The sequence below is a fragment of the Cryptomeria japonica genome, chromosome 3 (genome assembly GCF_030272615.1).
Source record: "Cryptomeria japonica chromosome 3, Sugi_1.0, whole genome shotgun sequence".
Lineage (NCBI taxonomy): Eukaryota > Viridiplantae > Streptophyta > Pinopsida > Cupressales > Cupressaceae > Cryptomeria > Cryptomeria japonica.
In genome coordinates, this window is record NC_081407.1 from 912693803 (window position 1) to 912708502 (window position 14700).

At 36.8% G+C, this 14700-nt stretch overlaps 1 protein-coding gene across 2 annotated transcripts in view; it reads right to left on the minus strand.

Moving 5' to 3' along the window:
* The window catches only part of LOC131072346 (aspartic proteinase A1), a 113008-nt gene that overhangs the window by 7202 nt on the left and 91106 nt on the right, over window positions 1-14700 (minus strand). Inside the window, exons 8-11 of one of the 2 annotated variants that reach the window (XM_058008516.2) lie at window positions 9667-9780; window positions 9362-9426; window positions 8953-9115; window positions 8686-8805 (exon numbers count right to left, since the gene is read on the minus strand). In XM_058008516.2, coding sequence (XP_057864499.2) covers window positions 8686-8805; window positions 8953-9115; window positions 9362-9426; window positions 9667-9780 — 462 coding nt within the window. The remainder of the gene's footprint in view (window positions 1-8685; window positions 8806-8952; window positions 9116-9361; window positions 9427-9666; window positions 9781-14700) is intronic. The other variant, XM_058008574.2, reaches the window with a different exon arrangement.

The following is a 14700-nucleotide window of genomic DNA, read 5'->3' on the forward strand; positions in this document are numbered from 1 at the left end:
TTGAATGAGGGCATTTGTTTTGAATATACACAGTTGTATTTGAGGCTTCAGCCCAAAATGAGATATGTAGATTTTGATCATGCATCATGGCTTTAGCGGCTTCGATGATGGTTCTGTTTTTTCTTTCTACAACTCCATTCTGTTGAGGATTATAAGGTACAGTACACTCCCTCTTAATCCCAACAGAAATACAGAATTCTTTAAAATTTTCAGAGATGTATTCACCCCCATTATCTAATCTTAGAGTCTTTATTTTCTTTCCAGTTTGATTTTCCACTAAGGCTTTAAATTCTTTGAATTTTGATAACACTTCATTTGATTTCTTGAGTTTTATGAAATAGATCCAAGTTTTCCTAGAGTAGTCATCAACAAATATCACGTAATACAAGAAACCCCCTAGTGATGGTAATGACATTGGACCACACAAATCAGTGTGGACAAGTTCTAGTACAACTTTTGATTTGTGTTCACTTGAGGGAAAGGACTTTTTTGAGTTCTTCCCTAGAGCACATCCTTTACAAGTTCCAACATGATCAGATTTTAGATTTGGTAATCCTGTGGTAATCTTTCCTATAGAAGGTAGGGCACTAAATCGAAGATGTCCTAATCTTCTATGCCAAATTTCATTAGAGTTTGATACCTCATGATTTAGTGCTTGTTTTTTAATATTACAAAATTTGTATAGACTACCATCTCTAGATCCTATAGGAATAGCATTCTTTATATTAGAATTTTTAGGCCAGAGTAGAACTTTATCTTCATGGAAGGTGACACGATATCCTTGATCAGCTAGTCCTGAAATAGAGACCAAATTCCTTTTGATACCTGGTACAAAAAGAACATCTTTCAATTGTAGTGTAACTCTTATTCTCAATTGAATTAGGCAGGTCCCAATTCCTTTCACTGGATAGGTAGAATTGTCTCCTATTGTAACTTCTCCAGTTGAGTGGCCTTCAAAGGTTTCGAATTGATCTCTAAATCCGGTTATGTGTCAAGAGGCTCCACTATCAATTATCCACATATGTTTGTTTGAGTTTAGTTCACTTGATAAGGCTAGGAAAAATAGAGGATTCTCTACTTCCTTGACTTTAGCTATGGTTGCTTGAGCTTTCTTCCTTTCTGGACAAAATCTGTGAGTGTGTCCAAATTTATCACACTTGTAGCATTGAATCTTGGAGAAGTCTCTTCTTTTGTGGTTATTTCCTCTCTTCCGTTTGAACTTCTTTTTCTGCCCTTTGTTGCTTTTGTTAGCATGTAGTGCTTGAATTTCTCCCTATTTGTTTGGACCCAATCCTCTTGTGATTAGCCGAGATTCTTCTTCAGTGCAATCATTCTTGAGTTGATCGAATTTTGGTAGTGTCGGACGAGCACTAATGCCTTGAATAAAGGATTCCCAACTGGATGGTAATCCCTTAAGTGCTATTAGAGATAGCTCCAAATCATCTACATTATTTCCAATGGTTGATAATTGGTCTTTCAGCTCTGAAATCCTCATGAAATAGGATGTAATTGATTCTCCTTTGTTCATGTAGATATGCATTATTTATTTCATATGAGTTTGAAATGGTCTTGAACATATCATAAGTTGTAGTAAGTTTTGAGATGGTTGGAAGAATGTGATCTTTAACAGCGTCAATTATGATTTTCTTAGCCTTGTTGTTGTGTCTTTTCCAGGTTGTTTTTTCTGACTCGTCTTCAGGCATCTTAGTGTCTTCTTCTATGTATGCATCTAATTCGAGCTCTTGAAGAATTGATGTTATTCGAATTCTCCATGAGACAAAATTGGATGTGCCTTCAAGTCTATCCTCCACTCTAACACTGTTCACCATGATTGCTTTCCTTCGGTTCTGAATGCAAGTCTGAAAAGAGTTGTCTCTATTTTTATTATTTCTCTACCAACCTGGCTCTGATACCATGTTAAGGAATCTGATCAGAGATAGAGAAGATAACAGTCTTATGGTATTTAGTAAGGATAGACTTTAAGTGAGATTACTGCTATGAATATTGTTTCCTTCGATTTGTATCCAAATAAAACTCTGTGATATTAATCTTCTATTGCAATGTCGACAGATTTCTGGGTCAAGAGATTGCCACGGTTATTGATCACAATATCAGAAAGCGTCGATGTTCTTTGCATATCTATAAGTAGACGAAGAGCCATGTCCACGTAGGGGCATGACTTCTACGTGGTTTTATGCCACGTAGAGTCATGACCCTATGGGGACATGACCCTCCGTCTCACATCCATCGCATTAGTTAACAGCGATGGTGTTCGGCTGTCTTAACTAATGCAACCCGATATTTATCGGGATTATATAGACCATGTCGTTTAATATATGATTTAATAAATATGCATATATATATATATATATATATATATATATATATATATATTGATTTATTCAATCCGATGGAAGCTATACACTTAACATGTCTTTGTCTGAGAAAAAATTAAATATATCAATTATAAATTAAAAATCATATATCAATATATATTATATATGTGACGTTTAGTGTCATGATAGGAACACTTTGTTGATGAGGTGGCCACCAAGGTTCAAACCTCTGCTGGGCCACTAAGCTCACAGGCCTTGTGCCTTCGCTGGGTCATTGAGCTCATAGGTTTAAATAAGTGAAGTGTGGGGAATGATGGCCCCCAAAAAATGGCCTCGTGCAAAGAGATCCTCTATAAGTGGTCTCTCTAGGCTTGGACCAAGCTAAAAACCCGGGTTTCCTCAATCAAAAAAATATATATTATATAATATATTAAAAATTAAATATGTACATTATAAATTTTACATTATTTTTAATTTATAGTTTATTAATAGTCTATAATAGTTTAAATTTTAAAACTACTTTATAGTATTGATTAAAAACTAGAGGAGTTCACTCCTTCCTCGTCAAAGTACCATCCATAATATAGTGTATAATAGTTATAATTTTAAAATTAGTGTATAATATTAATTATATACTTGTTTGCATCAAAATCCAAGGGGTGGGGTGTGCAAAGAGCTCGAGTCATATTGAAGCCATGATTTGGAGCAGATTTGCCAGCTACTTCAACACTATCTCATATCTCATATGCCCCCCATGATTTAGGATGATTGTGTCCCTTTCAAATTCAGTTTATAACAACCATTGCTCCTCCCTCTCCTCTATTTAGGGTTTTTCAGAGGTCGAAAACAAAACTAAGGGACAAAATAACAAATTGTTTCATGTTGACTCTGCACTGACTCTAATTCCATCTCAAAATCAGCCCTATTTCTAGGCAATTCGGTAATTTCACAAGTTTTTCTAGGGTTTCGCGAGTTTTTCCAACAACTTTTTTCACTTTTTTTCATTTTGGGGGTTTTTTAACATGATTTTAACATGACTTAAATGCAGAAAAAAATTGTTGAAAATTGAGTCAATTTTTTCATGAATCAGGATTTTTTAGGAGAATAAATCGGGGGGCTCCACAACTCGCAATTAATCGGATATAATTGCGATTTTTTGCAAATTATTGCTCTTTGCTATCAAACGATTGTACTTGCCTTTGGCAATGTGATCAATATGTGGAGATTCTCCAAGTTCTCTAGTAGACTTTAAGACATGGCAGTTAATAATCAAGTGTTGTGCTTTCTATTTTGGAGTGAACAAATTTTCCTCTTGATCGCCTTTTCTGAGTCTTTTCCTACTTGTTGGAGCCATGTTGTTTCTACTTGCCAATGATTCATCTTTTTGGATGGGTAGTTTCACCTCGTTGATCACATTTGGATTCTTTTGCGCTTAATCTCCTTTATGACTGCATGTTGTTCCCTTGATTGGTTGGTGATGGGATCTCTAGCATCCTCTTTGACCATTGAACAATCCATTTCTACGCTTCTTAGATTGTGTGGCATTCCTGGATGAGTGGTTACAACAATTGGGGTTGTTTGTATTCTGCTTGAACTTCTTTTATCTACATAGCATTTTATTCATGACCTCTTTTCCTTTCCCATGGCTGCATGCTATTTATTCTCCCATGGTGACCACTCAATTCTTGAAACTGTCAATTTCTTCCTTGGTTGTTTGTGATGTATCATCTTGTTGTTGGCATCAGAAACAAAGTAGTTTTCTTGGTAGCAGCAATATTATTTATGGTTCTAATTTTCTTTTGGGAAGAAAATTCCACGGGTTAGAAAAGATCATTGAAGAGAGACTCCATACATAGGCTGAGTTTCCAGAGCTTTTTCTCTATTTAGTAGAATGCAGAGAGGAAATTGAGAGGCAGCAACCTCTAGAGTAAAGAAGATCCCTACAGTAGAAGAGGGGATTGCAATGAGGGAAAGGCTATGATGAAATCCTTGTGATGTAAGAGATTGAGGCATTATTGTAGCATTATATATTTCAAGCATGTTATCACCCCAAATCCAAAATATTTAATAATAATATTGGATCCTTAATTATGGGACTGGAAAACTAAGAAAACTCTTTTTGGGCTTCTTGTGGTTCCGGTGGTATTATACGGATGTGAAGTATGGGGCAGCAGCACTTCAACAAGGAAATGGAAGCAAATAGAGAGATTACAAAAACATTTAGTTACTAGTCTCAAGATTAAATCATCTATGCCAGATGAGATTGTTCATTGTCCTAGCAGAGGCGGGGGCTTTCCCTATTGAGGCATCAGCTATGTTCTGGAGGTTAGAAAACATGGAGATACATCGCTAGCCAAAAATGGCAGCGGGTGAGAAGCCAGACAGAAGGAATAGCACATGGATGAAACAAAACATTAAATGGATGAATAAATGGAGTAACCTACAAGACTGCCCAAATAACAATGGAGAAATAAAAAAATACGTACAAGAAAAATTCAAAGAAAGCATGTGGGCAGGTCAAATAGGGAGGAAAAAATAATACTATATCAAACACTTCAATCCTACACATGACCATACACAAAAGAACTACATAGGAATGGACGTAAAGTGGAAGGCAAAAATGTTAATTGCTCAAATTAGGACCAGCTCACATCAACTTAGATGTGAAACTGGGAGGTGGATGATACCCAAAGAGGAATGGGAAGATAGAAGATGTAGATATTGCACTCAAGGGGTGGTGGAGACTGAATAGAATTACATCATGGAGTGTCTAGCCTACAATTAAATCCGGATTAACTATGTTGAGACACTAAATGTGAACACGTTGAGTAATCTATTTGATGAAGAAAAGATACCAAGAGTTGCAGATTTCCTAATCAAGTTACACAACAGAAGATCCAAGATGTAGAAGGAGAAGGAGAAAAAGGTTTAACAGACACAGTAGTTTCGTTTGGGTTTGTTCGGGCTTTCCATGCCTTCTTTTGCTAGCTATCTGTGGGTCCCATAGGCTGTTTGGCCTCGTGGATGTCATTAAAAACATTCATTCATTCATTCAATGAAAAAAAAAATTATCAATTGTCTCTGTTGTGCATGGGTTTTGGTGGGATGTGTATGTAGGTTGCTAGATTGGGTTGTCCTTTAGTGGAGCCCCTGAGATTTTTTCCATGTTGCTAAGCTGGCACCTTCATGTTCTTGTTATCTATGGCAACAACTTTTGATTTGGAGACAAAACAGATGGATGTGAAGACAACATTATTGCATGGTGACTTAGATAAAGAGATCTATATGACACAACTAGAGTACCATATTGAGAAAGGTTTAAAAACTTTCCTTTTGTAGAATAACAAAATTTATGTATGGCCTCAAGCAATCAACTAAGATGTCGTACCAAGAGTTTGATTCTTTTGTGTTGGGATTGGGGTTATTTAAAAATCTAAGTCCAATCACTCGATTTATTATAAGATGAATGGTGATTGTTTCCTTGTTATCATGTTGTATGTAGATGGCATTCTATTCTTTGGTAAAATTAAAGAAGTGATTTGAGATTCGAAGTCTAACTTTCAGCACAATTTGACATGCAAGACTAGGACACAGACAAATACATTATAGTCATAGAGAGTAGAAGAAATAGAGATAACTAAAAGCTTTGTTTGGGCCAAAGAAAGCATGTCAACCCAATGTAAAGAGAATCAACATGTCTGCTTGCACATCTTTGAGTGTCCTATTTCAATGGGGACTAAGTTTATATAGAGTAGTTTCTATCTTCACTTAGTGAGATGCACGACATTACTCGAGTACCCATGTTAGTGCTGTTGGGAGTTTGATGTACACTATGGTTTATACAAAACTAAACATTGCCAAAGCAATCGGAATCCTTATCCACTTCATGGCTAATCTTAGACAAAATCATCAAGATGCAATTAAGATGGTCTTTAGATACTTGCAAAGTACCTTCAAGTAATATATTTTTTATCATGGTGACTATACAAGGGATCAACACTCTATTGATGTTTGTGGATTTAGATTGGGCATGTGATGTTGACAACAAAAATCCTCTAGTGGTTATGTTTCAATTTATTCGATGGTGCTATCAATTGATGAGTAAGTGGTATGCTATGGTAGCTACTCATACCTATAAAGAAGTCATCTAGCTTGAGAGGTTGTATTCAGATCTGGGGCTGAGTCAAAGAGCTATTAGAGTTCTTTATGGAAGTCAAAGTGTCATATGTCTACCAAAGAACCCAACCTTTCATACAAGGATGAAAAACATAGGTGTCCAATACAATTGTGTTTGTGACATAATAGAGAATGGGAGGGTGATGCTAAAGAAAGTTGATACTTTGATGAATGTTGCAGATGCCTTGCTGAAGCAGCACATAGAAGTTCAGATGTTGCAGTGAGTCTATACTCTATAGGCCTCACGGCCCCTAGCAGTTAAATCTCAATGTTGGAATTCCCCTTTGCTCTTTAGCAAGGTATTTGACAAGTGAGAATGTTTAGAAAGATGTTTCAACCTTGCATCCTAATATTATGAATTATTAATTATTTATATTTATTTATTGTTTTCACTTCATATTGAGACTGAAGCATCCCATTTTGTGTTGACATTAATTTCTGTGTCAAATATTTTGGGAGGTGTAAAAGGTTGTAAGAGCATCTTATATCATTAAGATGTGTAAAGAGCATGTTGTGACATTGTAATAAAATAGGAGTTACTTATGATAGATTTTATGACATGTAAGAGCATGATTATAGGGGATTTACATTGGAATCTTGACCAATATTATGACAAGTCATAAGGCATCTTTGAATAGGTTTATATATGCCAAAGTGGAGCATACAAATTGAGGAGTCAACAATGATAGACTTTATGACAAGTTATGACAGCTGTAACATCTATTTTAGCAAAGAAGACCATGGCCAACTTGGGTGTTGGAAATTGAACCAATAGTGGTGACACTTTTTGGGGACATTTTTTTACTTTTGACTCATGGTTTTAGTAAACCACTTGTAATTTTGGTTTGAATTTTTCCTATTTATTGGTGCTTAAGGATGGAATATTGCATGGGTTGTACGATTGACTTGCAAGTACTATTATGCTGCTGAAATTGCTCCAAAATCTAATAAATTGACGATACTCATATAAAGGCATAACTTAAGATTTGTATTGTAACCTTTCAATTGCTGAATAATACAATTGCTTTTTCTTTGGAGTGTGGGCTTCTCATCTTGAAAGAGTTTTCTCCACATAAATTGTCTTTTCATGGTATAATTTTCTGTGTATTCTTTTTCTGTATGTGTAAGATCTTTGTGTTTTTGCACATGCCTCCCCCTTATAGGTAGGTTAGTGTAAGATGTGTTTCCACATCAATGCTTCCTTTTAGAAAGGGTTTAATGGCCCCTTGCAGGTACAAGAGCTACAATTGGAATTATCCATATTGTTTTTGGTTGCCAAAGTCACTACTTTCAATGGCATAATAGATGTCAGATTACTTCTTCTTGGGAACATTGCAGCAAATTTATCCATCTTGACGGCAAGCACTCGTCTGCTTGTAGAAAACTGCAGGCATCTAAATCATATGAATTAATAGCTAGAAATGTGAAAGATATTTACAGTGTCTGATTTAACATAGCTATGCCACACCTTTGCCCCACAGATTAATATTTCCTCTAGGTGAGCTTCAAATTGATCTCATCAACTCAAACAGAGATCAATAATCAGCTTTCTTGAGACTAAAGGATATGCAGACACTGTCAAATAGAACTAGAGATCAGGAGGATTTCCACTCTGGGAATCCGATTGATTAAAAACTGGATGCACCGGTAGAAACCACTGCCTCTTCAAAGATTGAAAAGATTCACTAACAACACACGTAGATTATGAAGATCAAAAAGATATATACAATTGCTTATCCGAGAATTGAAAAAGTACAGCAGGGAACAGGCAACAAAGTTTCCACACAAGGATCATATGATCATGTCAATAATTGCTTCTGCATTCCTTCAGAGTAATTGATCCATATTAGGCCTACACAATTAGCTTTGCCATGACAGGATTTTAAGCATGGATCTTTCTCCTCTTTTCTGCAACAGTTCTTATCTTTTTAAAATGCAATTCTAGAAAGCATTAAATTCTTCTTAAGCTCTTCAGTTGCTTCACTTCTAATGTTCTTCTAACCTAAAATCCTTGTATTCAAAGATATTCTCCCAATCCTTTCTAGAGTTTTGATTTCTAACCCAATTCACAAAACGAATAAGCTACAGAATCATAAACAAGCACACATCCATTTCATATTCATGGTCAGAAATTAGATTAATGTAAAATAAACTTTTTGTGGTTAAAACAAACCTGATCTGGAGAGAGCTTGAATTTCTCATTTCCAATAGAAAACGTAATGTTTGGCATGCTTGATAAGTGATCACAGTCAACAACTGATTGTCCATCAGGGTTTGGCAATCGCTCGCAGAGCTGAACATGACAAATTCAAGAATCTTAAACATCATCTCAAAATAATTTTTGCCAAGATTGTTCTCAGCATCCATCTTTCCTTAAATATCTCTCCTTAAATATTGACCAAAACTAACTGAAGTAGTATTATAGTGATAAGTTTATAACTCGACTCAAGTGGCTCAGAATTTGCTCCTTAGTATGGTTATAGGAAAGCTGGTTCTGCATCCACACAACTGCCATCTGGCAAGCACTGCACATTGCATCGCTAGAACCCAGCGATGCTTTCACTCCATGAGATTCTCTTTTTAGTATGCTAGCTATACCCATGCTGCAAAGAAGATTCCAAATTTTCAAACAGGTTCAAATGCATGCTTAAGAGAAGCCATGATCAGAGCAAGGTGACTATATTTTTCACGCAAGAAGAAATGGGGAAAAATTAGTTGTCCCCAAGGATTATACCAGTAGAAATTTCCCAAGACCAAAGTGAAAGATCTCTAGAGATTATGTTGACAAAAACCATTGTTAAAATTTCTACCAAAAAGATAATACAAAATAAAAATAAAAGTCATCATACCTGATATCTCTTCTACCATCATATGAGCACAAGCCAATCTGTGAGCACACCCTCTGAGGATTTGTCTATAAATGATACCACACAAATACGATACATCAATTGAGATATGTTTCTCTAGTAACGATGCAAAGAACAAATTTCAACAGCTAATTATGATCACTGAAGAAAATAAAAACCATGCACAACCATCCCACAGCAGTATATGAATCCCGCAGTCCTTACGCAAAGATTTGACGAAGGTAAATTTAATCGCGTATCAATCTGTCAAGCATCAGCCACAAATTTATGCTAAATCAAGGACATACCTGTGCCATCAAGAGCTTCCACATCAAATCTCCATACTGTGATACGACTGTTTTACATTCTTGACTGACAATACCTGGGGCATCAATGGCATCATTGATTTGTGTTACAATAGCCTGTAACAGAAACAAAATCCATAAAAGCACAATTGTCAAACTACTTATTTACAGTTCCAAGTTTATAGAGAAGATCAACAACAATCAAAAATCATTTGCAAATATTTAAACATTACCTGATGGAGTAGAATTTTAGAATTGCTTTGACAAAAGCGTATAAACTCTACCCAGGACCTTGGCAATCATACTAATTACAACCAGTCATTTCTCTTTTCTATTCAATACTCTACATATACATACATACATAAATATCTTCTTTGATACATGAGTCATGGTAACAAGTGTTTAGGAGTGGTGCTAACTTGACAACTAGAGGCAGTGATGGCACCTTAACTGTTTGTGGAAGCACCTAATCAATTCAATCAACAAAGCATAAATATAGTTATTAGCTACCTGTTGGTGTCTGTTTTATCATCTACCAAACATTAGGATAGGATACCTGAAGGTATTCTATCCTCTCCTGAAAAATCACTACTGATTCCAAGGTCTATATGTGCGAACAAGCGACTTTAGTGAAATAGCTTCTTGGGTAGTGTATGCTGAAAATCTCGAGGGGGACTTACGTTTAACAACTGTCTTTGAACTGCTGGACTTAGACGGATTTAGCAATTTTAGGCTCTTCTTTTCTTTTCAGATTTTCCGAGATTTAGACTTTCAAAAAGAAGAAAAGAGATAGGGTTTAGGAAAGCTAATCTAATCCTACGAACTCCAGAGACGGTATCAATTGGGTGCTCTCGGGAAACCAAACTTTGCTTTGCCACACTAGGGACAACTACACAAAGTCGATGCAATCTTCAATGGATTGTGCTTATGATTAAGATTTTGGGATGCACAGAGGATGGGCTCAAACTAACTTTGCACAGTGAAATGGAAATCATCCATTCACCAAAAGTATGAGCGGAGATACACCATCGATTGACACTTATCAAATCCTTCATTCAAATTAACAACAATGAAAGCAAATCTAAATTAACTTTAACTAAGTGTTGAGGAAATTGAAACCATGCAAATCATTCAAACAATAGGGATTACAAAGCCTTAAGAGAAAACGCACATACAATATATTATCTGGAAATGACCTTACGCAACAATACATCAAAAACCTCACACTCTCCAAATGAGAGGAGGTAGCCTTATATAGTTTTTCAAAAATAAATGAACGGCCGAGAACAAACGGTGATAAAGGGCCCAGATTGAAAGCTACAAACCCTAATTAGGGTTTCCTAAAACTAACTACCCTCGACCAATGAGAAAATTACATTTGGGACACTTGTCCTTCTTGCTAAATATGAACCATCAATGAAAATAGAAGATTGTTGCATTGTGAAGTGTGCCCTTCTAGAAGCTTCTGGATAAGCCAGGTTCATTGAACCTGGACACGTTGACATGGAGCAATCTGATTGGTCGAAACATGACGAAGCGCCACCGCAGCGTGAGTCACTCCTAATCTTGCTAAGGCGGTGCAGGAGCAGGTACGGGAGCTGGTTCTTGCTCTCTTCTTATCTCAACGTCAATACGTTCGGCAATTGCTAGTTCCTCGTCAAGGATAAAACACATGTGATGCCAATCAGGAGCGTTTCTTTTCACTTCCCACGCCAAGCTATACAATTTTGTGATAACGTGTTCTTGTTCGTTGCTGAAATTCAAGTCTGGCTAAAGTACTGGATGAGGTTTTTTGCCTGGTTCAAGAGGAATAATTGGTAAGCCCATGAAGAAAATTGTTGAATTTCTTAGAATAATTTTCTTGTTGACGACTCTATGCTTGCTTCTTTGTGGCTCCAATTTATGTTGCGCAAGAGGAGGGTTAAAAAGTTGTTGGCAATTTCTCGCAAATATGAAATGATAAGATCAAGTTGTTCAGACATTCACTATGATCATGCCCTCCTTCTTGATACCCTGACATTTGGAGAAGAATTTCTCCATGCCTTCATCATAATTGAGGAAATTGGAATTTTCTTTGTGAAACATTTCTCATATTTAGCCAAATTTTGGCTATCTCCACGCTCGGATGAACTTTGCTTGTGAACTTGTCCTCAATCTTCCGTTTGGCTTGAAACTCTAGCTACGATCTCTATGATGATCTCGCTTCTATTTCCTCCTGCGACCTGTAAAACCAAAGGAAAATAAGTTAGAAATCTATCTTGAATTAAAGAAAATTGAGGCTGCGAACGGCTAAGCATTTGGAGATTTTATTTCATTTTCATACTTAGCCGTGAGAATGGGATTTTCACATGTAAATTCTCCAACCTTTTATAACTTCAAAACTTTCATTCCATTTAGTCAACAAAAATGATTATTCTCACTAAAAACTTGAACAAGTCCACAAAAATCATCTCCAACGGATTTTGAAAACTCAGAGAATGTAATAAATCTGTACTTAACCAACTTCACCTTCGATGGGGAGAGAAGAAAAAGACAAGAAGACAGAAAGATCTTTAGAAAAACTCAGAAAATCTGAATGATCTGCCTCCTATTAGCTGGATATACTCCAAAATCTGTGGATTCTTTGACAAGAAGCTCACCCAACTACAAGCAATATCAAGATTTTCTCCAAATGAACTCCAATCTGCAAACACTTCTTTATGCTCTCCTTAGCTAAAGAATTTTGAACTTCTTGGTGTAAGAATGAAGTTACAAATGATGCATTTGTAATGAAGTTGAATTCCTAATTAGAAACACGCAAAAATCATCCAACTCATGTTTCTAAATCTAACTCAAATCTTGGGAAAGAGTTGTCATCTTCTCTAGTTCGAAAATCCTTTACTTGTGCAAGTTTCTAAATTGTTTTTAGTTCATTAACTCGAACTAGGCTCATAAAATAGTATCTTCAAAAAGTTTCTAATTTGGAACTCAGTCTGAAAATCATCTTGATCTGCAAATATCTTCTTTCCCATTTTAATTTTGAGTTTCCATTTTGATCTCCTAACTCGCTGATCTTTGAAAATCTCAATTTCCAACTTTCTAAATTGATTACAAGTTCGATTTTTTGGAAGATTTGATGACATCACTTGGATTCTTGTTGACTTTATTTGACTTCCAAGAGTAGGGTGGAGTTTTTAGTGTTCAATTTCATGTTTGCTTGCCTTTAATTTCATACTTGGGCAGACTTTTGGAGGTCTTCAATATGGGCAGCCTTTCTCCTTATCACCATGCATGGTGGAGTTTTAAAACTTGGGCGGACTTTGGAAGGCTCTCTTCATGGCAGAGTTTTAAGTGTTCAACATGGCAGACTTTCATGAGACTTCAACGAGGGCGGAGTTTTGAAGCCTCTCCAACATGGCAGACTTTGATCATCCCCATCATTGCACCTTGGGCGGAGTTATGAATACATCATCAAGGGGCGGACTTTTGGCTACCACTCTAAAATTTCATGGAGGGCGGAGTTTGGAAGGACAACCTCTAAGGCAGAGTTTAGAATGACCTCAACACATGGCGGAGTTTGGGAGGCCTTAAGAGGCTTACACACCATCATGAGCGGACATTAGACATCCCTCTACATGGCGGACTTTTGGGTGACTTCAACCAAGGCGGACTTTATACTCCCTCTTTAAGGCGGACTTTGAGTACCTCTCCATGGGCGGACTTTAGGAAGGTCTCCAACATGGCGGAGTTTGGTGTGACCTCAACAAGGCATAGGGCGGAGTTTTGAAACCACTCGGAGCTCTCTCAAGACATGGTGGTGTTTGGAAGGATACCAACGAGGGCGGAGTTTTGTGCTCCCTCTTTGTGGCCTCATCATACCTTGGCTAGGCGGACTTTTGAAACCATCTCCAAGGGCGGACTTTTGGTCTATCACCAAGGATGGCGGACTTTGGAAGGTATCAACGAGGGCGGACTTTTATGAGACATCAAGGAGGGCGGAGTTTTGGAAGGCCACCAAGAGGGTGGACTATATATGAAATATAACATTTAAGTATTTCTTATACTTCAAGTTATATTTCATATATATTGTCAGGATGCTTGAGAGTGGTTTCGGACCTCCAGGAGTTATAATGCAAAATCTAGTTTTTGGAGGATTCTTCAATTTTCTAGACAGTCAAATTTCAGGATCAAGATGACATTCCAGACTTAGCCAAATTTCAGGATCATGATGACATTCCAAACTTAGCCAAATTTCGGGATCATGATGACATTCCAGACTTAGCCAAATTTCATGATGACATTTGAGGATCAGGATGACATTCCAAACTTAGATGATTTTTTGAGCTGATTATCCTTTGAATGTGCCATGACCCCCTAAAATATAGGAACTTAGCTTTTTGGGTCAAAACTTGAAAATTTTGGATCACAGTCGAAGCAGGTCAGTGGTATCAGTGAAAACCCTAGGTCCCCATTCTGAAAAAGCAAAAAGAAGACATCCCTAAAAAATAGGGAAAACTTTCTAAAAATAGTCATACCAAGGATTGGGCTAAAAATGCCAAAAACGAAACTTCCTAAAAAATAGGAAAAAGCAAAAAAGCAAACTTTCTAAAAATAGAAAGTCGTTCAAATTCGTCCAAATCAATTGCGATCTTCGTCCTTTGGCCTTTCTAGGCACTTTGATGGTATTCAGACTCTGGAATCACTTGTTTTGCAAAAACTTAACTTTCAATCCTTAGGACTTGAACTATTCAAAACTGAAGCGAAAGGCCACGGGACACGAACAAAACCCTAGAAAGCAGGAAAAGAGAGGGTCCCCATTTGCAATGGGGCGATGTGTGAAAAAGGTCACAACACTACCTACGATAAAACATTTTTGCCTAAGTAATCTTAAAAGAGATGCGATATTAGACCAACAAACCCCCTAAATGCAATTTAGAGGAGAAAAGGAATGATCTAGCAGTACCCATTTACCAAAGAGAATCCCCCAAAAAGAAAAAGAGAGATAGCCCCCATCTTCCTCTCCCAGCCCCCAAAAAAGAGAGGAAGAACCAGGCAGGC